The 21,970-nt window shown below is 41.1% G+C and overlaps 1 protein-coding gene across 3 annotated transcripts in view; it reads right to left on the bottom strand.

The window, feature by feature from the left end:
• Positions 1-521: 521 nt before the first annotated feature.
• ARHGAP15 (Rho GTPase activating protein 15) overlaps positions 522-21,970 on the bottom strand; it is a 441,049-nt gene continuing 419,600 nt past the window's right edge. For all 3 annotated transcript variants that reach the window (XM_007057477.4, XM_037912146.2, XM_037912147.2), the window contains exon 14: positions 522-1,809. In XM_007057477.4, coding sequence (XP_007057539.1) covers positions 1,626-1,809 — 184 coding nt within the window. In that variant the 3' untranslated portion in view covers positions 522-1,625. The remainder of the gene's footprint in view (positions 1,810-21,970) is intronic.

Genomic DNA, 21,970 nt, shown 5'->3' with positions numbered 1-21,970 from the left:
GTTCTTGTGTCCACACTGGTACCGAGCTTAAATAATTCTTCTCCCTCCATGGTATTTATCCCTCTGATATATTTATAGAGAGCAATCATATCTCCCCTCAGCCTTCTTTTGGTTAGGCTAAACAAGCTGTAATGTGAATGGTATTTATTAAGGAATACACTGAGTTTCTGACCATCATTCTTCCAGTCCTATAAACAGTACCTGGTATGTTGCTGTGCTTATTTAATGATGCAGCACCATCATTATACATTTATTCTCATAGATGATCACTCTAAGGAGCAACCTCTTCTGCTTAACAACTTGGTATTTTGTAAAATGCTGTTGAACAAAGCCAGCGTAATTCATGACCTGTTAGGGGTGATACTTGAGACATATCTCTCACGAACAGCAGATCTATGCATTAATCCTGTGTTTTGGGGTCTTTAATTGCTTTAAATATTTGCTTCTAGATCTTTGTTTCACACATTTTATTTACATGGTTTATTTTTCATTTTATGAAAAATCGATAACCAGACAGACTCTTTACCACACTGGATTAGTTTTATTTATTCTCTTTGAACTTGATTAAAAAGCTGTCAAACATAAGTGTACATTTTATCAGCAGAATACTTTTACAAAACAGGGTAGAAGATGTTTATAGCTGGAAACATACATTTCAAAATAAAACAATATTTGATATATTTGAGACAGTTACCCTTTTGTTTATCCATGACAACTGAAACTAACCATCAAATGCATAAATTGATTCAAGTCTAGCCAAGTAATCCTAAGGGCATATAAAAAGGCTTTTTTTTAAAGTTCTTTCTAGATGAATTTAATGTAGTTCACCAATAAAGCATCCTCAGGAGCATAATAAAAATTCTACATAACATGACATAGCTAGGGAAAGAGGGAAGATGTACAATGTGATGAAGAATCAAAATGGATGTTACATTAAAAATGAGCAGTCATGCAATTTCTAAATTTCATGTACAGCATTTAAGGACAAAATGTCTAGGCTTTAATTTTGTGTCTAATTTTTCAGACAGAATGTTTATAATACTGCAATAAGTGCAGCTTGCTCTCTTTCTCTCTCTTTAAACATATTCATTGGAAACTGTTTTGAACTGTCACTTTTTGCTAGGGGAAAAATTACCATTCAACATGTCTCCATAACTCTCACTATACATCAAAGGGAAAAGGTATGTTACATTTACACCAAAATCGGTTATGAATGATGAAACATGTCTGTTTTAATTTAATTGCTTTTAATATATTTTTAAACCATTAATCTGCATTGCTGTTTATCTTGTTGTGCCATTGTATATGCTGGTAAGCAGCACTTCCTGTGTTTTTTGACCACATTCTATATACCCAGCTTGAAAATAATGGGATGAAAAATGAGCCCTGGAGTTTTCGCAGAATGAAACTCTCAAAGGGTTAATGTAGAATACATATAGCAAATGTTGACAATATTTTTTATTCCAATGTTTGAAAATTAAACACAAAATCATCATTAAGTTTTCACAAAATGAGGCATCTGTCACTTGAAAGAAAAAGAAATATTTCAGAAATATGTTTACAGAAATGTAAAAATATTAGACATCAAGACAGATGTGAACATTTTCAATAACAGGCCCTGTCTGTCAGTCTTCCTCAGAGCTGAAGATCTTATTGTACTCACTTAACATAAGTTCAACTATCTGGTTTTGGTACAGCATGTGCACTGCCATGTTCCCTGACTCCTTTTCAGGTCTAAGGAGTGTTGGTCCAAATACAATTCCTAAGCTTTGTGTTGACATAAGATTCACGGATTCCTTGGCTGCTATCCTGTTGACAAAAGGAAAGAATTGGTTAAAGATGAGGGATGTCAAAGGAGGCACTATTGCATTTGAAGCAGAGAAATGCATTTTATTGATTCTCCTATCAGTAATGTTTATTTGGTTAAATTATCAAAAAAAAAAAAAAAAAAAAGCGAGGAGGGAACAGGAGTCGATAACTTCTGGCAGCATGACAAATGATGAAAGCAAATGTATATGTAGGCAGCAATTGGGTTGAGATCTAGGGCCTGAATTTCAGTACTCAGGTAGGACCCAAACACAACTAGTTTATGTAGTCCCTTTATTTTTTGTTTATGTGCACTCATGGCTGGATTTAGACACAGGGAATGAATATCAGGCCCTGAGGGTTGGGAGACAGTCAGATTTGTCGGGGGGCTCCTGGAAGGAACCTACCCGCTTCTGTTAGCACAAGTTCCTGTACTGGTGCAGTGTTGGTGTGCAAGGACAAATTAAATGAAAGATCACATGAACCTTTGCCACTTCTGCCAATCTCAGCCCAGTTACCTAAGGGGTGCAGGAATGAAAAGATACTTTGAGAAGAAGGGTAAAATATATAACAGTATGTGTGACGTGTCTATCCTGACATAAGGCTTCCTAAAAGAAAATAAGACCCTCCATCTTAATTAAAGGCTTTGGAAAATAATGCTCAGGATTACAGCATTAGACATATTGGTTTTCCGTATAATTTATAAAGCTGTTGGCTACAATATTAATACTAAATGTTGACAATCATGCATTCTTACAGATAAGACCTTAAGGATCAAGAAGTCTGATTTAAGAACAACACAGATTTAGTGGATAACGTATAGGTCGCCATTTCTGAAAATTTGACCCACTGGGCCAGATCCTCACATGATGCAAATTAGCGTAGTTCCACATCACTCAGTGGATTTACACCACTTGGGGACTTGGCCTATAATCTTGAAACATACTGTCTAGTCAGAGAGTGGAATAGTCTTTTAAAGAACTACTTAAGAACTGTAACTTACACTAGGGGTCGGCCCCAAAGCCCAGTGAGGTTAATGGAAAGACTCCAATTGACTTCAGTGGGCTTTGGAACAGTCCTTATGAAAGCAAAACTCCAACATGTCTGATATACTTTCCTGGAGAACCCCAGTGAATAGAAATCTGTTTTCTTTAAAAATATAAAATGTAGTAGAGTGGAAAGAGTCTAATATATGCATTTTTAATAGAATAAATTATAGTCAGCCCCTACCCATGAATGCAGACTAAAGGTACCTTCAGAACTTAACTATGCACTGATCTGCTTTTCATTTATGAACACTTTACAACAGAGTAGTTTTAAGACTTTTTGTCATTCTGAAATGAGAAGTGGCTTAAGAAGCAGAGTGAATGTTTTGGGGGAAAGTACTTTCTAGTACTCTCTTTCCTTCTTCATCAGATGTATCTTTTAAAACTCTTAAACATTAAAAAATACAAATTCTTCTGTTTCTAAATACTTTTCGCAGAAGCTACAGTAAGCTACACTAATGGTGGCAAAAGCTGCATGAGACATCATCTATTCCATCCCTTAGAGAAAGATTTCTCTCCTGTTAGTGGGTGGGTCATGCAGTGAAGACTATCTTGTAGTGGAAGCCTGCCAAACTTGTAGTTTACCACATTCCCTAAACGCAAACACTCATTTAGGTTTTTTTGCATGTATAAATAGGAAGCATTACTGTAGTTCTGTCTCATATGTGTAGCTGTGGTGTCCATTACACAAAGCACTCTCCATATGGTACGAATCAGAACATCTTATTAGTTTCTTAAAATATAACATCTTTATTATAAATGAAAAAGAATACAGTATATTTTCCACTATTGCAATATTAACATAGCATTGTTCTTCTCAGGGAGGGGTTCAGAATGTCAGAAGTCAGGAAGAAAAACTACTTGTTAATAGCTTTGGTGCCAATTTGGTAAGTGCGAGCATCTGATCACTGTCATACATTTTATCCTAGTTATTTATTGCTACAAACATTTTTTCCTAATACCACTCAAGCAGTTGTCAGGTGATTAATAAGGTCCTGATCCTACAAAGATTTATTTGTTCATGTGCTTAACTTTAAGCACATGAATAGTCCCGGTGACTTCATCTGGACTGCTCATATGATAAAAATTACATGCATAAATGATCTCTGCAAGATCAGTGTATACAACATTATATTGGCAAAGCTATGAGGGTCCATTTCACCCAGGGAAAAGTCATGTGCAATATGTCTATTGTGCGTATTTTGAGGGGTGAGCATTCTAGCACTTGCCGTGGTTATCGAGTGAGATGATATGCCTATTATTAAAATATGAAATCATCCCCCAAATATGCAAAGCTAAACACTAATGTTCACATGAAGGAACAAGCTACAATACTGGCTTCTAACCTCGTAAATTTCTAAGCCAATTATTATTTCTTAAGTGCCAACGTTGTGTTTGTTGCTGTAAGACATGAAAATCCAGAGCCAGCTCCTTGGCCTCAAGGAGGCTACTTTGCACCATTCTGGCATGCTGCCATCCTTGTGGGAGCAAAGGGGTGAGGTAGGATGTGAGAAGAATCAAGAAAAGAGTTATAGGCTGGGATAGAGACGTGCAGCGTCTCTAAAGCAAGGGCAAGAATTTTACATGTGCTTTGACGTGTTAGTGGTAGCCAGGGTAGAGATTTGAGCAACGAGTAACACATTCCAAGTCATGGGCAAGGAAGATGATTTTGGCTGGACGGGGAGGCAGTGAGATAGGAAGTGGAGCAGTAAAGAGGGAGTGAATGAGAGGATAAATGAGGTGGGGGAGAGGGGTCAGAGAGTGACAGCAGATAAGTGGAGTGTGAGTCAACAGTGGTGGTGAGGTGACTGAAGTGTGTGAGTTGTGTGGAATGACAGAGGCTGAATGTGGTGGGCGGGCTGAGGAGCTGGGGTGGATGAATGGGAGGATGAGTTTCAGGGTGAGGGGGGTAAGTGATGAGGCATCACCACTTGATTGACTATCACCAATGGTGTTTGGAGAGAAAAAGTTTGAAGTAGAGAGGAAACTGAGCAGTTATTTGAAGAGAGCGAGAGTTGGGCTGAGGTAGGAATGGGGTTGAAGAAAATATCTAGTTGGCTGGGAGGAATGAGAACGGTAGGGAGAAGACAAAGTCATGAAGAGAGAAGAAGAAGAAGACCACAAGCCCAGCCACTCAAAGTTATTTAAGCACCTAACTCCAATTGATATCAAATACTTTTGAGGACCTGGGCTTTATGGCCTAATCCAAAGCCCAATGTAGCCACTGGAAAGACTTTCACTGATTTGCAATGGGCTTTAAATCAGACATGTAAGTTGTTGGGAGAGGTAACTCAGGGCTAGATCCACAAAAGGGATTTGGGCACCTAACTGCTACTTAGTGTCCAAATCTTCAAAACCCATGGTAATCCTGTAAGCACCTAAATTCCCTTGGTGCTTAAATTTTCGTTAATATAGTCCCCAGGGTGCCTACTGAGCATGTGTGCTTCCAGCTAAATTCTGATGGCTGGGTGCCTAGCTCACATCTAAGCCCTAGTGAGATCCTTAAACTAGGCATTGCCCTGACTTCTTCCCTATGGGCCCAATCCGGTAGGTGTGCTCAGAGGCCACCTACCAGATTGGGCCTTGCACCAATAAGTTGTGATGGAGAAGGAGCTGGAGCTCCCCTTATAACCTTTCGTCCAGTGGTTAGACCACTCACCCCGAAAATCCCAGCCTCTGACCAATGTGGAGCAGCAACTTGAAGATAGGTCTCTTTCAGGGGAAACAAGTATCCTAACCACTGGGCTATATGATACAATAGGAAGGGCTCTCTGAACCTCTCCTATTGAAACTGTTCTGTATGATATAAAATACTTAACAATTCACTGGACAGAGAGATCAACTTGGGTCTTTCACAGCCCAGAGCAGTGTCCTAACCACTGGGTTATAGAGTCATTCTTACTTTTTCTCTGGCCCAATGAATATTTAATTAGTCGTACAAAGTGGAACAGCTTCAAAAGTGCCCTACCCCAGGGTACCTATAACCTAGAGGCTAGGACACTCATCTGTAATGTGGAAGACCTATGTTCAACACAGACAGGGGAGGTGGGGGAAATCTGATCCCAGGTCTCCCACATTCTCAGTGAGTGCTCTAACCACTGGGCTAAAGGATATAAAGGGAAAAATACCCCATCCCCCATTTTTTGTGAAAAAGAGCTTGGGCATCTGACTTCAGGAGAGGGTTCATAGCTGTGAATCCTGAGTGGTGACAGGCATCTCTCTCTGACCTGGACTTAGGTGCCTAAATCTCTTTGACAGGCGAGGCTTAGGTCACACCCCTCTCCTCGGCATTTGCTTTTGGCTACCTTAGATGGTTTCCTGCTCAGGGTGCTAGCTTTTGTGAATCCCATTCTTAGCCACTTAACTCTCCCCATGAATTGGATAGGTGCCTGGGTCCCTAACTTGGGATTGTGGATTCCACTTGGTGGTAGGATGCCTAAACATTAGGCCTTGCCATGCTGAGCCTCAGTCCCTTTTGTCAATCTAGTCCTAAATATTTAAATACCGCTCCCTCCCTGGCTCAGTCCTCACATGGCATCAGCCTGCAGTTGCAGGCCATTACATAAGGGATATGAGGTGTGTAGTAGCAGGTGTGTTGCCTCCAAATACCCAGGAAGGAATACTGTCTCTCTAAGGTAGAATGACTCCCTGTGCTCTTCCTGGGCCACATCCCCTGAACACAAAGATCCGTTTGAGCCCTACACAGATAACTAGTGGTGTCATAATGTCATGGTCCAGTGGACAGGGGCAGTGGACCACATGTCAGGAGCCTTGAGTTTTATTTCAAACTCTCTCACAGACCTGCTGTGTGACCTTGGGCAAGTCACTTTACCTCTCTGAATCGCTCTTTCCCTGGCCACAGTTTGTCTGTCTTGCCTCTGTAGATTCTAAATTCAGTCACTGTGGATACTTCTCTGAGAATATCCACCCAGTGTGCAGCGTCAATAAAAGAAATCTAACAGAATGTTGGGAACCATTAGGAAAGGGCTAGATAATAAGACAGAAAATGTTATAATGCCACTTTATAAAGCCATAGTACGCCCACACCTGGAATACTGTGTACAGTTCTGGTCACCCCAATTCATAAAAGTTATATTAGAATTGGAAAAGGTACAGAAAAGGGCAACAAAAATGACTAGGGGTATGGAACATCGTCCATCTGAGGAGAGATTAAAAAGACTGGGTCTGTTCATCTTAGAAAAGAGACAAAGAAGAGGGATATGATAGAGGTCTATAAAATCATGAATGGTGTGGAAAAAGTGAATAGAGAAGTGTTATTTACCCCCTCTCATAACACAAGAACCGTGATAGCAAGTTTACAACAAACATAAGGAAGTCCTGCTTCATGCAACACACAGTCAACTTGTGGAACTTATTGCCAGGGGATGTTGTGAAGGCCAAAAATATTAATGGGTTCAAAACAGAATTAACTAAGTTCATGGAGGATAGGACCATCAATAGCTATGACCCAAGATGGCTAGGGACACAACCCCATGATCTGCGTGTCCCTAAACCTCTGACTGCCAGAAGCTGGACTGGATGACAGGGGATGGATCACTGGATAATTGTCCTGTTCTGTTCATTCCTGCTGAAGCATCTGGCACTGGCAATTGTCAGAAGACAGGATACTGGACTAGCAGGCCCATTGGTCTGATCCAGTATTGCCGTTTTTATGTGCTTTGGGGCAGTGACTGTCTCTCACTATGTTTGTGTACAGAACATGGCATGGGCAGCACTCATTTTAGATGGACCTCTCCGCACTAATGTAACATTAATGATGAATAAAAGCTGAAGTAAAAACTTTTTTTGTATCATAGTGGCTGTATTGCTGACTTGTGATTATCATCTTCAAAAATATGAACTACTTATCAACCTGGTCTGAGTCTGATATAAATTAGACCTAGAGAAAAAAGTAGCTCTTATTTGAAAGGCAATTTTAAATGCTATTTAATCCAGTACAATTTGAGGAAAATAATTATGACTTTGTGGTTTTATACCTTTTTCTTTCAAAAAAGAAATTATTTATCAATGAAATTATGGTTGCTGTATTATATCCACAGTGTAAATTACTCCTGTAGTTGTGAAGTGAAATTCAGTTTATTAAAAAAAAAGGTTAAAATGGGCAAGAATTCATTTTTGGCAAGAGCAGAAAACATGATATACAGCCGACAACATAAAAAGGGAAAGGAAATGCCAGAGCTACTTTTTGTCAAGCCCAAATGGAAGGAGCAATGATCCATCCATTTAAGATTATTTTAGAAACAATCTATAATCCAGTGCTACAGATGTTGGAACCTCGTCAAAAAAATTGTTGAGCCTTATGCTGTGGTAGGTTTTTTTTTTCCCCTCCAAAAAGTCAGTTGAATTGCTAATTCAAAGAATGTTTTATATGCTTTAAGATCACAAGCCAAAAGAAACTCATATTGAAAATACAGATCTCATTATTAATAATGAAAAGAATTAGTCATGTATTAAAACAGTAAAGTATCTGATTGGAAAACTCTAATATCAAGGATAGCTATATAAGCAAAAATACTTTTTAAAATTTGTGCTTTGGCTGTTACCATGGTAACTGGAAGCTGGAAGCGATGTAATTGACTGTAGGACAACTATACAGTTAAGGTCATTACCTTATAGTGAACATGGCTCTTCAGTTCTATGTAAACTTACAGTTTTCAGGCACTAATGGTAAAATCATTATTGATTTTGAAGTTTGGGAGTCATGGTGGGTGTGACAACCCCTTCAAACAAACCATCTGTTAAGACGGGTACTTTGTGTGAGTGACTAAGAAAGAGGTAAATCTTTCCCCCTGGTGACGCTGATTCCTTTAGCACTTTAAAATGGAAAAGTGTTCTTACTGAAACACACCAAAATCTATAAAGGTAAATCAGTTTAAATTTTCCCAAAGGAAATTTTTTAGTATTGGTAATTCACTATATATTGTAGTGAGCTGGCTAATGTGTATTAGATGGAATCAGAACTGTTCAACTTTGTGTCATCGGCCCTATATGGCTACTGAAACTTCTACCTTGACTCAAATGTTGGGGGAGGAGGGCGTCTCTGCTTTTGGAGAAACTGATTTTGGCAACGTTATTTACTATTTATTTTAAATTAGATGAAGAAGTTAATTTTAAGAGCCTGATTCTGCCACTCTTGCAGCGACTGGGCAAAAGATAATATGACTAAAGAGCAACACGAGGGAACATTAACAAAACCAATCAGAATAGTTAGAACAAACAAATGGCTCAGCTTTTGAAACATAAATCCTCAGCTGGTAGAATGCCTGCTTTATTCCCTGAAGGCAATGGAGCTACACCAATTTACACCAGTACAGAGTGTTACTCTCGGGGGGGTTGTTGTCAAGAGCATCACAGCTTCTTCCGAAGCGTGGAGAAAAGTAATCAAGGAGTAATCAAAAGTAAACAAGGAGAAAAATAATCTTGCAACTAGGCAGAGTATAGCTCATTTACAGCATTATGCACATGCATAATTAACCTATGGAACTTGCTGACACAAGATATTGAGACCAAGACTTTGGCAGGATTCACGAAAAGATTAGAGATGTATATGGATAATGAAAACTCTTTTGTTACATGAGAGGGGATAAAAATGTATACATGATTACACTTCCTTATTCTTCTGGGGACAGCCACTAAAACCCTGGAGTTAGAAAGAAACTTCCTCTATGGATACATTATTCTTTGCTTGTCCATTGAAGTGGCTTGCATCTTTTCTGAAGTCTGGTACTGGCTACTGTCAAATACAGATCACTGGACTAGATGGACTATTGGTCTGAGCCAATATGTTAATTCCTATAACCTCATTTAGTGGGTAAAAATCTGCATATTCCATTGATTCACTTTACCAGTAAGTATCCCAAAATTAGCTAATATCTGTTTCCTATACGTAGTCAGGCACATGGAAATGGAGTGTCTTAACTTCAGAAGTAACCTGTTATGGCAGTAGGGGGCAAAATATGGCCCGTGGGCCGCATCCGGCCCACAAGCCATTTTAATCTGGTCCTTGAGCTCCTGCTGGGGAGTGCGATCTGGGGCTTGCCCCGCTCTGGCGCTCCAGCTGGGGAGGTCTGCTCCATGCAGCTCCCGGAAGCAGCAGCATGGCCCCTTCCGGTGCTTACGTATAGGGGCAGCCAGGGGTCTCTCCTCTGCATGCTGCCTCTGCCCCAATGGGAACCATGGCCAATGGGAGCTGCAGGGGCAGCACCTGCGGACAGGGCAGCACGCAGAGCTGCCTGGCTGCGCCTCTGTATAGGAGCCAGATAAGGGCCATGCCACTGCTTCTGGGAGCCATTTGAGGTAAGCGCCGCCTGGAGCCTGCACCCCTGAGCCTCCCCACATGCCCCAACCCCCTGCCCCAGCCCTGATCCCCCTCCCACCCTCTGAACCTCTTGATCCCAGCCCAGAGCACCCTCCTGCACCCCAAACCCTTCATCCTCAGCCCCACCCCAGAGCCCGCACCCCCAGCCAGAGCCCTAACCTCACTCGCCCCCTCCTCCCGACACCCTACTTCCCCTCTCCTGCATGCTGAACTCCTCATTTCTGGCTCCACCCCAGAGCCTGCACCCCCAACCAGAGCCCTCACCCCCTTCCGAACCCCCAACCCCAATTTTGTGAGCATTCATGGCCTGCCATACAATTTCTATTCCCAGATGCGGCCCTCGGGCCAAAGAGTTTGCCCACTCCTGTGTTATGAGAATGGTTCAATTGCTTGCTATACTGAGTGTACTGGCATTAGGGATATCATTAGTTAACAGATCTCTTTGCTTTACAGTTGTAGGCTTTTGGGTTGGCTTTACACAGTAGTTTCCTGATTGTTCATATTGCATTTCTTTTAATCAGTTTTGACATATTAAATTTTGATTTTTATGATGCACTGATCCTAGCTGAGCATTTTACACTTTCCTTCCCTGCTGCAAAAGCTGACTTGCAGAAGTTAAAAACACACACACACACACACACACACACAACAACAGGTATTGCATTATATACTTTGCCTTAGTGACAAGATATTTGGGGAGAAATCATCCAAGCTTGAAATAAAATCTTTATTGAAAGTAATTCTACATCCATGCCAGTGAGACGCATTGTAGGATCCGAACAGATGTCCCAGGGGAAAACTGTGCACCAGTCAGGGTTGATTACTTAGACCTCCTGTCAGTTCTTAACTCACTGACAATGGCTGAGGCATTCAGTACAACTTTGTTTTCTTTATTCGGAAATAAAGTTAATATGCTTACCTTAACTGTGCCAAATGTACTGGAAAATAACCTGATAATAAAAGTGCCGTCCTCTAAAGTGATAATGTCTGTATGTATAAGCACATTTTGACAGGGCTTTTGCAGCCTAGTAGTGAACTATTAGGAAGGAAGTACATATACCAAATGATACAGAGATAGCCTATCAGGTTTCCTGTGACTACATTTGCTTTTTATTCAAAGCCTCTGGTACATACTTTTCTGATATACAGCATATTATAGTAAAGTTATTTTCTTTTGCAAACTTACTTCCGCTCAGCGATGTTAGCCATTTTTCATGACCATTGTTGTGTTATTTGGTATTACAAGGATGACCAAGGTATGGAGTTTGATTCTGGGAGTCATTTTAAGACATTGGCAACAGTAATCATGCAGAGATAATCTGTATTCTCAGGGGACTATGTCCAGTTATAGGGTGACCCAACTCACCCCAGATGGTGAAATTCATTCTGTGCAGACAACTAGTACGAGGCCGATGCACCACTTAACCCATTTTAAGAGATTTACCAATGTAATCAATATAATTGAGCTCTTGATACCAATACCATAAGTCCAATTTGTTTAAACTGTTAGCTCATTGCAGTACAATGGAGATAAATTTAAAATATAGTAATAAATTGGGAGTCTCAATATTTTATGACTACAAACAAACCCTAATTATTTATGTACTTTATGGATGATTTGCTCAGTTGCAGTGCAGTGCTATTCACTAGCTGATGAAGCTAAGTAAATGCAAACACTATCAAGGGAATCTCTAGATTGCTGTTTGTTAACTTCATATACTATGTTTTGGGGGGTTTCTCTGTGCATATGTACATAGTATCTCAGATTTATACTTTATAGTGGAGTGCCAAAATATTATATTACAACGTATGCCCTTTTCAAAATATACTAGGTGGCTTGAATATATAATTCAAAGATTATAGGAAATACCTAAAATGATTAATATAGTTACAAAACTGCTTTTTTTCACCAGCCTGAAATACTAATGTGCTTAAAATTCCTATTTGCTCCAAAATGTTGAAGTCAAAATAATAACTATGTAAGATCAGTAATGGAGAAACCAAGTCATAGCGTGTGATATGCTATCTAACAGAGGTCAGAAATAGTTCAGACATACTTAAGGGTTTGCTTTAGCTGCAAATAGCCTTAGTGGCTCCCTGGCCTACAAAACTTCATAGCTTCCTGCCCTCTGCAGCTGCAGATGCTAATCACAACTCTTTGGGGGAAATCCCTTCTCCTCAGAGGCCCTGGGACACAAGATATGGAATTTGGTGCTGCCTCCTTCTCCAGAATAGCCTTCAGCTCTGCTCATTCAACTACCATATATGGTAACTGGGCAGCTGATAATGACACTAAGGGGAATGGGTATTCCCCAAAACAATGGCTAAATTATATCTGAGAATTGGTTCTTATTTGGCTCAAAGATCAAGCTGGAGGCAAGCTGGAGAAAGACATTCATTCTGGCTATTTGGCTTTACTCTGAGTTTAAGAGGAAGGTATTTCGAAATTTCACTCTCCCCCCTCACCGCATACCAGAACCAGGGCTCCAGCTGAGCCCAAACGTTTATACCACAATTAAACAGCCCCTTAGCCTGAGTCCTGTGAGCCTGAGTCAGCCAGCATAGGCCAGCCATGGGTGTTTCACTGTAGTGTAAACGTACCCAGAGAGACTAAGGGTGGAATCCACAAAGCTACTTAGGAGACTAAACCCAGATTTAGACACCTAATTCCCTATTGTGATCCACAAAACTCCTGCCAAACCCTCTAGGCACCTAAACTTACTCGGTGCTTACGTTTTTCAAAGGAAGAATTCCCTAGGCAGCTAAGTTTGAAATGACCCGCTCCAGAGGATTTGGCTTGGAAGTCATACTAAGTCAGGGCCTCTTGCAATTTTTAGCCGGTGATAAACTTCCACATCTTCTATTATATTTGGCTTGTACAGTATTTAATTCATTATTTGTGACTGAGCACAGAGCGGTTCTGAACAATATTTGAAGGGGATACAACTAACACATTTGGGCTAATCACCTTAGCACAATGGAACATTCTACCATTAGCGTAAAGCTAGTCTGTGCAGGAGGCAGAGCTTTCTGAGGAGGTGGTCCAAGATTGTGGAACAAACTCCCCCTGCAATTAAGGACCCTCACAAACCTCACCACCTACTGCTCCAAGTGCAAGGTGCATATCTTTGACCTGCCTTCTCTAACATAAACAACTAGCAGGGTGTACCTTTAGGAACCCCAAACCAAAACCCTAGTAAAATAAAACACTGCACATGCAATTCTCCCCACAGGGGAGAGGATGAGAGAGAGAACAAACCATGTGTACAGATGTTAGACACATTGCGTAACACATTCCTTGAAGAAACTTGGGGCTAGATCCACAAAAAGAATTAAGGCATTGCAATGCCTAACTTTTAGGCACCCTCCCGTCTCGTGGAATCCACAACCCTGAGTTTAGAGCCTAGGCTCCCAGTACAATCATGGGGAGCATTAAGTGTCTAAGAATGGGATTCACAGAAGCCAGGAAACTGAGCAGGGAACTGCCTAGGCTAGCTAGTAGGAAATGCTGAAGGAGAGAGGTGGACCTAAGTCCTGCCCCTCAAAGGGAACTAGGCACCTAACACAGGCATGTTGGAGGCACTTCTCTCTGCTTGGGATCCTAAGTGTTGAGCCTGGCTTTATGTGCTTACAGTTGGTGGTGGAGACCTAGGTTTGGATCTGTATTCTGCCTGACTTGAATACAGGTCTTCCATGTGAATGCTCTACTCAGCAAACTGTTGGATATTTTGGGGTGAGTCTCTAAAATATGTATTGAACCAGAGTGAGAATTACTCCATAGTCTAGTGTTTAGACCGAGGTTCTGGTCCCTGCTCCAAATCAGGCAGAACAGAGATTTAAACCTAGGTCTCCTACATCCCAGCTGAGCACTCTAACCACTGGGATATTGGTTACAGTGAGAACAACCTTTTATGCACATTAGGCATATATTCTGAGGATGCTTACTGGATCAGGCCCCCACAGGTGAGGGAACCCCTAGTTTGAGAATCCTGCTGGAGCTTTAGGCGCTGAGATGAACAGCACCATCAGGACTTGGGCAGCTTTATTCATGCCCGCTGCCAGAAATTTGGGCACCTCCAGGTTTAGGTGGCAGTTGATCTGGGTTTTGAGGATCTCAGTGGCACCTAAATGATGGTGTCAGGGACCTAACGTGGCAGTTAGGTGTTTAAGTCCCTTTGTGGGTGTAGTTCTTGGATAGTACAGTGATGAAGGTGGTATAAGAACCTATACAGAAGAGAATAGAATCAGACTCAAATATATGTATAGCTCTACTCACAACATCCTTGACTAGCTTTGTAACTTTTGCCTCTGGAAGCTATTTTTTTGTTTATAGATTCATAGATACTAAGGTCAGAAGGGACCATATGATCATCTAGTCTGACCTCCTGCACAACGCAGGCCACAGAATTTCACCCACTCACTCCTGCAAAAAACCTCTCACCTATGTCTGAGCTATTGAAGTCCTCAAATCGTGGTTTAAAGACTTCAAGGAGCAGAGAATCCCCCAGCAAGTGACCCGTGCCCCATGCTACAGAGGAAGGTGAAAAACCTCCAGGGCCTCTTCCAATCTGCCCTGGAGTAAAATTCCTTCCCGACCCCAAATATGGTGATCAGCTAAACCCTGAGCATATGGGCAAGATTCACCAGCCAGATGCTACAGAAAATTCTTTCCTGGGTAACTCAGATCCCACCCCATCTAATATCCCATCACAGGCCATTGGGCCTATTTACCATGAATATTTAATTACCAAAACCATTTTTATTATTGACTCGTACACCAGACCAGCCTAGTAAATAGCTCAACCTGTCCTGGTGCCAGGATCTATAAGCTTTGGGGGTCTGCATGTCCCAGAAGGCAGCAGATACTTTTATATGAATATAGCTTTAAGTTTCTAAATTAGTTTAATTTTTGTAATTCAAGAATGGCTTAAGCCATGTTTCCTTGAAACATGAAAAAATAAAAAACAGTTCGGTAACAATCTCACTTGAATCAAGAATTGCAAAAATAGAACCTTTATCATCAGCACAGCACATCCAAAAATGTCTTTGTAAAATAAATCAAATTATATGAGTTAATTGATTCCAGGCAACATCAGCAACTGCAGGTGGAAACTGAATAACAGGATGCTTATTAATGAAGGACTATTAATCAAAATTGACAATCGCAATTCCTGTTTCTTTTATTTGAATTCTACCTGCAATGGCCATAGACACATTTGTCAAATTTTTAAATACAGATTCGTAAGAAATGGAAATATTTAACACTTGGGATTTTATCTGGAGATATAGGGCTATTTGTTTAAACAGTGAAAGGATATCCTAAATCCAATGTGACAAGCAATGCCAAAGATGCCAGTGGTAATTAATTAGCACTTAATTTAGACCACAGAACAACAGGATATGGAATTGGTGCTCAGTGCCATTTCCCCTTAGGCTCCATCTCATGAGGGTCAGGAGTATGGCTGTTGTGTTGAAGGTCAGTAAATAAATTGGGGGAACACATTGACACTGGACTTTTCATGATAGATATCCTTCACCCTTGTAACTGCTTCTGGCTATCATTGACGAGAAAAGGACTGTGGCTGTTTTGTGAAGAATGCTGTGTACTAGCATGATTCAAGCAAGGTACAGTTTGAACTCACATGTCACACACTAGTCACACTAGATGCTTCTTACAGAAACAGAACTATTGCAGCATGTGTCTGTCCTAGAAATACGCTTTTAAACACAGCTGGGAAAGCTTGAGAAAGCTTGACAAGCAAGCAAATTTGCTTAAAAAAGGTCTCAAATTTGCTAGATTTGTGAGCTTAGCTTTTACCTTAAGCTTAATTACAATCAATGGAAGATTTTTAAAGTGAGGGGAGAAATTAGGTCAGAAAGGAAAAATGCACACATTTCTTCATTATGCTGTGGACTTTGTCTCTAATAATAATATACAGCACTTATATAGAACAGTCCATCCATAGATCTCAAAGGTGGGCTAGCACTATTATCTTCATTTTACCAATGGGGAAACTGAGTGTCTGAGATACGAAGTGACATTTCCATAATCACACAATGATTCCATGCAGAAACTAAATACCAGATCTCCCGACTCCTAGTCCATTTTCCTAGTCATCACATATGGCCACCTTTGGACAACACATTCAAAACAGAACATGAAAAGCATGCACGAGGTCCTGCAAATGAACTAGTAAGGTTGTACACAATTGCACATAACTAGAATGGTTTATTTTAAATATGCTGGTGAGAAAAATAAAAAGCTGATATAACCCCTGGCATTGTGTACAATAATAGAATCCTCATCCTTCTGAGCAGGCTTAGAGCTTCAGCCAGACAGTGCTATCACTAACCCTCTCAGCTGCTGTAGTCTTCTCCCAACAACTGCAAACTCTGGGGAAGGAGATGGATTTGGCATCCATAGAGAGGGGGACATGATACCGTCTGATACAAATACTCATACAGCCAATTTTTTTCCCCTTTGCAGTTCAGCTGAAATGGCAATGGGCATGAGCATTGCTGTTCAGATACCAGTATTTTTCTCAAGTTGCCAGCAACAAATGATACCCTGCTACACTTCAGAAAGTCATATTTTCTCCCAGGATACCAGATGTAGAAACACTAGAAATGGTAGTGTGCCCCCTTCACACAGATTTAATTGCTACTGCAGATCCTGTGCTCATTGCACGATCACAGCTTTATATAGTAGTTTCCCCAGCAGGGCTGTGTCGTCTCATCAAAGAAATTCCTGGCCAGGCAATAGCCCTCAGAAAATATCCCAAAGAACCATTGGGTTAGTATTTACCTTTGCTTTTCACATCACCGTACGCCTTGCGGTGCCCTGTACATATCACCTCTCTAGCCCATGGGTGAAAGTGCTATTGAAGTCAATTACAACTTCTTCAGAAGTGGTATTTTTACCCACGAAAGCTTATGCCCAAATAAATCTGTTAGTCTTTAAGGTGCCACCGGACTCCTCGTTGTATTTGTGGATACAGACTAACACGGCTACCCCTCTGATAATTGAAGACAATTACAAAACTCCCATTGCTATCCATTCCATAGCCTGTTGCAGTGTGCAGTCACCTTCCTTTTGTGTTGAAGCTCCAATAATCTATTGGGAGCAAAGATGTGGACCCAGAATATGTTTCCAAAATGTCCAGTTTCTGACTTAATGTAGTCATTTGGCTGAAATTTTCAAATTGGGAAGCTCAACTTTAGGCAACCTGTTTGAAAATGTATCTGTTCCAATGAATCTTGAAAGCTCTGAGGACAAACTTAGCTTTATCCTGCCAATAAATCATAATTTTTATCCAGTATCATGAACAAATGTTTCTGTTCTATATGGCACGGGATGTTCTTTGGAGTTGAGATCAAGAAATGTTGGCAGCGAATGGCTTCATAAGAGTCATAGCACAACTGCACTTCCTGTTCTGTGAACTGCTAGATATATATGTTCTCTATATGGTATGCCATTTTAAGTGATTCCAACACCTGAAAAACCTGAGTGTATTGTCCTACAGGCTCCCTCTCTTGTTGTTAGGATTAAGGTCTATGCACATTGGTCTACCTAAGAGCAATGATTGAGTAAGGTATGTGAACCCTCTACAAGCTGCTAGTGCAACATACATCCACGAATTTGAATCACATTTGAAAGATGCTTTAACATGCCTCCCAGCATCACAGTTGCTTCAGCACTGATATCAAATATGAATGGAATGAGGGTCTTTCTTAAATGCGCTAGTGAATATATGCCAATGAGAGTTTTTGATTTATTTAAATTTATTTACATTTCACATCCTCATGAACAATGTATTTATAATGTCAGCATTGTCTTTTCCACTCACACTTTGTCTTGTCCACTCACCTTAGCTTGATATTTAGTCTTTATGCACATATGTAGCCCATTGCACTAAATGCAGGAAATGTCTGGAATGGGTAACTGTGGAATGCACCATTTGCATGAACTGCAAGTTTTATAGGTTTCCATGTCTTCCCAGTTTTAAATAGGGGTTGGGTAGCTCATTGGCCCTCTTGTGTGTTCAACTATCCATCTGTCTGCAGGAGTGTTACAGTGGGTCATGTGATCGTGGCTGAACCCATCCTTATTGTCTCAGATGCTCTGCAAATGTCCACTGTTCATTTTCTGTCATGCTAAACTCACAATTTCTGGCTTTCTGCCTCAGCCCCATTAAATACTAGTTTAGGCCACAAGTTTGTAATTGTGCGAATGTCTAGAACTGAAGGTGATCAAGAAATAAGGCTTATTTTTGCTTTACATTTGTTTCTAATTGTGATAATCCAAAGCTACAGTGCCTGGCTGATCTGCCACTGGACTGCAGCTCCCCGGTGAGTTTTACTGGCATAGGGAAAACTCCAGACAGTGTACAGCCAACTATGCCAACTCTATGCCAGAGGCTACAGGAGCTCCTGGATAAGGGGGGCATAACGGGCCTGCTGAAGCAAGAAGAGGGTGTGGCCAGGGCATTGCACATGCTGGCCAGAATGGCCAAAGGGACTGTTGCAGCCAGGGTGCAAAATTAGGAGACAGAACTGTCCAAAGTGTGATGGGGGCTGAACTATTCCCCAGCAAGCCCTGGATTAGGGGATGTGCAAAAGTGAGGTGCTTCCATGTTAATTCCTACACGGCACTGAGCTGAGGCACAGGGATGAATAAGCCTCCAGTGTGGACAGGGTCAAATGGCTGCCCAGAAGGCTGCAGGTTTCTGTGTAACCTCTCCTTCAGATACACTTGAAAAAACTCCTCAGATCACTGCCAGCTTTCATGTAAATTTCCTTAGACTAGTAGGGGAGGGGGCTTGAAGTGTACCATATCTGAGTTGCTGTGTCTTTTGTATTAACCCTTTAAATGAGTACTCAGCTGCAGCTTGTGTATGGCGCAGCACTCTGCCAATGGAATGTCTGCAGGGGACACTCCACATATCCAGGATACTACTCCAAATAAATTTGTTAGTCTCTAAGGTGCCACAAGGACTCCTCGTTCTTTTTGCTGATACAGACTAACATGGCTACCACTCTGAAACCTACTCCAGGTGTGTTTTGCCCATTGTGTAGTTAGGCAGTACCAAAGTGGTTAATGGTTCATTCTCATAGTCTCTAAGGCCCAGATTTGTTAAGGTATTTAAGTGTTTCTACATTCAGTGGTGCAGTGCCTAACTGATTTAAGAGCCTAAATCTCATTTTCAAAAGGAATTTAGGCACGTAGGAGCAAAAAATCCCATCGACAGCTCATGGGATTTTGGCTCCTAAGTGCCTAAATTCCTTTAAAAAATGAGATTTAGGTTCTTAGGCATTGCAATGCCAAGGGCAGCAATACCTAAATACCTTCAAAAATCTGGGCCTAAATTCCTTGTAAACGGTGAGCTTTCTGTGCACTCACCCTGTTGGTCCTTGCACTGAGCTCAGACCTTGAGGAAAGATGAATTCAGCCAAAAGACAACTCTAGAACCTTATAGTCACCATATTTGTCTTTCAAGACCCTCTGGTTGGACTTGCAGATCTCTACTTACCTGCTCTCTGGAGTTTTTCTGAACTATGGATAGGAATTTCATTAATGAGGAGGATTAAGTTTGGCTGTGACTGCTGGACGCCAGACAAATACAAACTGCATGTGTTTTGTACAGGACGCCCCTGCACTATTTCCAGCTGCTCGATATAACTGTAAATTTCTTAGGGACAGTAGATATTAATTCAAGTGTAACCTGAGTCCAGCGTACAGAAAAGAATGATCCATTCAGTCACGAGGAGCGTGTACGGATCATAGTTATGTGACAGTGCAACATTACCCAGAATATATCTAAAATGTAAAACTAGCTAGCATATAGTATTATGTATGGTAAATATAATGTGGAGCATAAGCCTGTCTGGAGACAGGGGCTCAGATTCTGCATTCTGCTTTAGCCCCTTTATGGCTCTCCAGAGGTGTCAAGGGACAGATAGCTGATGAAACCAGCAGCTCAGGAATATCCAGCATAAAGGGGTTTGCAGATGGCGTAGAGGTTCCAGAACAGCTGTATGCCACCCGTCTTACAGCCCTCAGTGTAGCAACATGCCATGGTAGGGAGGGGGCAAGGCGAGAGCATCTAAGTTCTGAGTCTGAAATCGGGCTGAATAAGCATGCTAACGGTGAGACGATTATCTGAAACAGCAGGACCCTTCCCACATCTGCCTGCAGCATCTACGCAAGGCAGAGCTTCTCTCGCTCATTCCCTCCCAAACTTTTGGTTTTCTCTATTCCCCTGGAGCCTCCTTTTCCCTTTACCCTGACAGAGGCTGTTTCTAGCAGTAGCAGAGTGGGGCAGACAGCCCTGATGAGTACTTCTCTCCACGCTGCTCTCCTTCTCCACAGCTCTCCTGTAGGGATGGGCTCAGAGATGGAAATGGAGCAACTGACAGGAGAAGTGCCAGGGAGGAGACAGGTAGCTTCTCACAAAATAGCAGCAGTGCCTCCTAGTTGCTGGGTGTGAGAACGGTAAAGGAAAAATCCCAACTTCTGAGACAGAGGCAACTTGTTGGGACTTGTGACACAGGAGAGGATACATCTATCATACACTCAGCTGTGGGTTAGCCATTCCACAGATTTATGACTTTACATTGCATCATAATGGATAATGTATGAAAAGATACATATTTTCCATTTAGTAACATCTTGCTGGGTTTTCATCTAACTCTTATAATTTTAATTATAAAATGAACATAACCTGTATCAAATTATAAATATGTTAACATATTGAACGAGGAGAAGAAAAATAAGCACCAGATTTTATGCTATACAGGCACATGAAGGTATGGTAAAAAATCTGGTTTCCTTGACCACATTGTCATAATATGCATATATAACTGCTTATTGAATCCAGGCTGTGTAGACAACAGCAAGAACACTGGCTCCATACCATCACAATGCATGCCCACAACAAAGAGGAGGAAAGAACAGGCTCTTTCATTGTGTGTTTCTAAGTATTACCAACATAAGGGCTAAAAACATTACCTCTGTCTGAAGTATATCTATGTATCCATGCATAAGTTATTAACTGTGCTCCCTGAGCACAGTTGCTGAAAATATTAATATATTCAAATTATATTCTAGCTACTGCAAAAACAGTAGATCAGACAAATGTATTAAAATCTCTTCAGACAAAAGAAGTGTTATTTATATAGTTTCTCCCCTTTTTACTTAAAGTCTTGAACATAAACCTTCATCATATATAACATACTAGAAAGCAAGAGGATCCTTAGCTATCTGAATGTGGATTTAAGTTCAAATGTAACCATAGCACACTATTATACTTCTCATAAACAAATTTTCACTGATATTATGTGACTTGCAGTGTTTATAGAGCAAGAAAGAAGTAAAAATACAATGCTGACTGTAATGCAAGGATGCCTTCTTTCAAACCCTGCAGGTCAAAACACCCTGGACCTAATCCTGAGGTTTGGCCAAACTGCACACAGCAGGAATTGGGAGTTGCAAAGATGCCTTAAAGCCATGTTTGCCTGTCCCTGATCCTAGGCCACCATGTGTAGGGCTGGTTCCCTGGCTTAATTTAGAGAAAGATAAGGGCTGGTTGAGTTTCTCAGTTACTAACTGCTCTAAGGGGCCAGAACAGCAACCAGAGGTCAGCACAGTCATGCCAAAGTCTCCTTTGCTACAGCTATGCCCCTTTTTCTCTGTTATGCCAGCAGCGGTGGCCAGGAGAGTGGAATAAAAGCTTTTTTGTTACTGGAGGATTCCCCCTTTGCATTGGTGTGATCCTTCTGG

This window comes from Chelonia mydas, chromosome 11 (genome assembly GCF_015237465.2).
Source record: "Chelonia mydas isolate rCheMyd1 chromosome 11, rCheMyd1.pri.v2, whole genome shotgun sequence".
In the NCBI taxonomy this organism is placed as follows: Eukaryota; Metazoa; Chordata; order Testudines; family Cheloniidae; genus Chelonia; species Chelonia mydas.
This window is presented reverse-complemented; position numbering and strand designations above follow the sequence as displayed.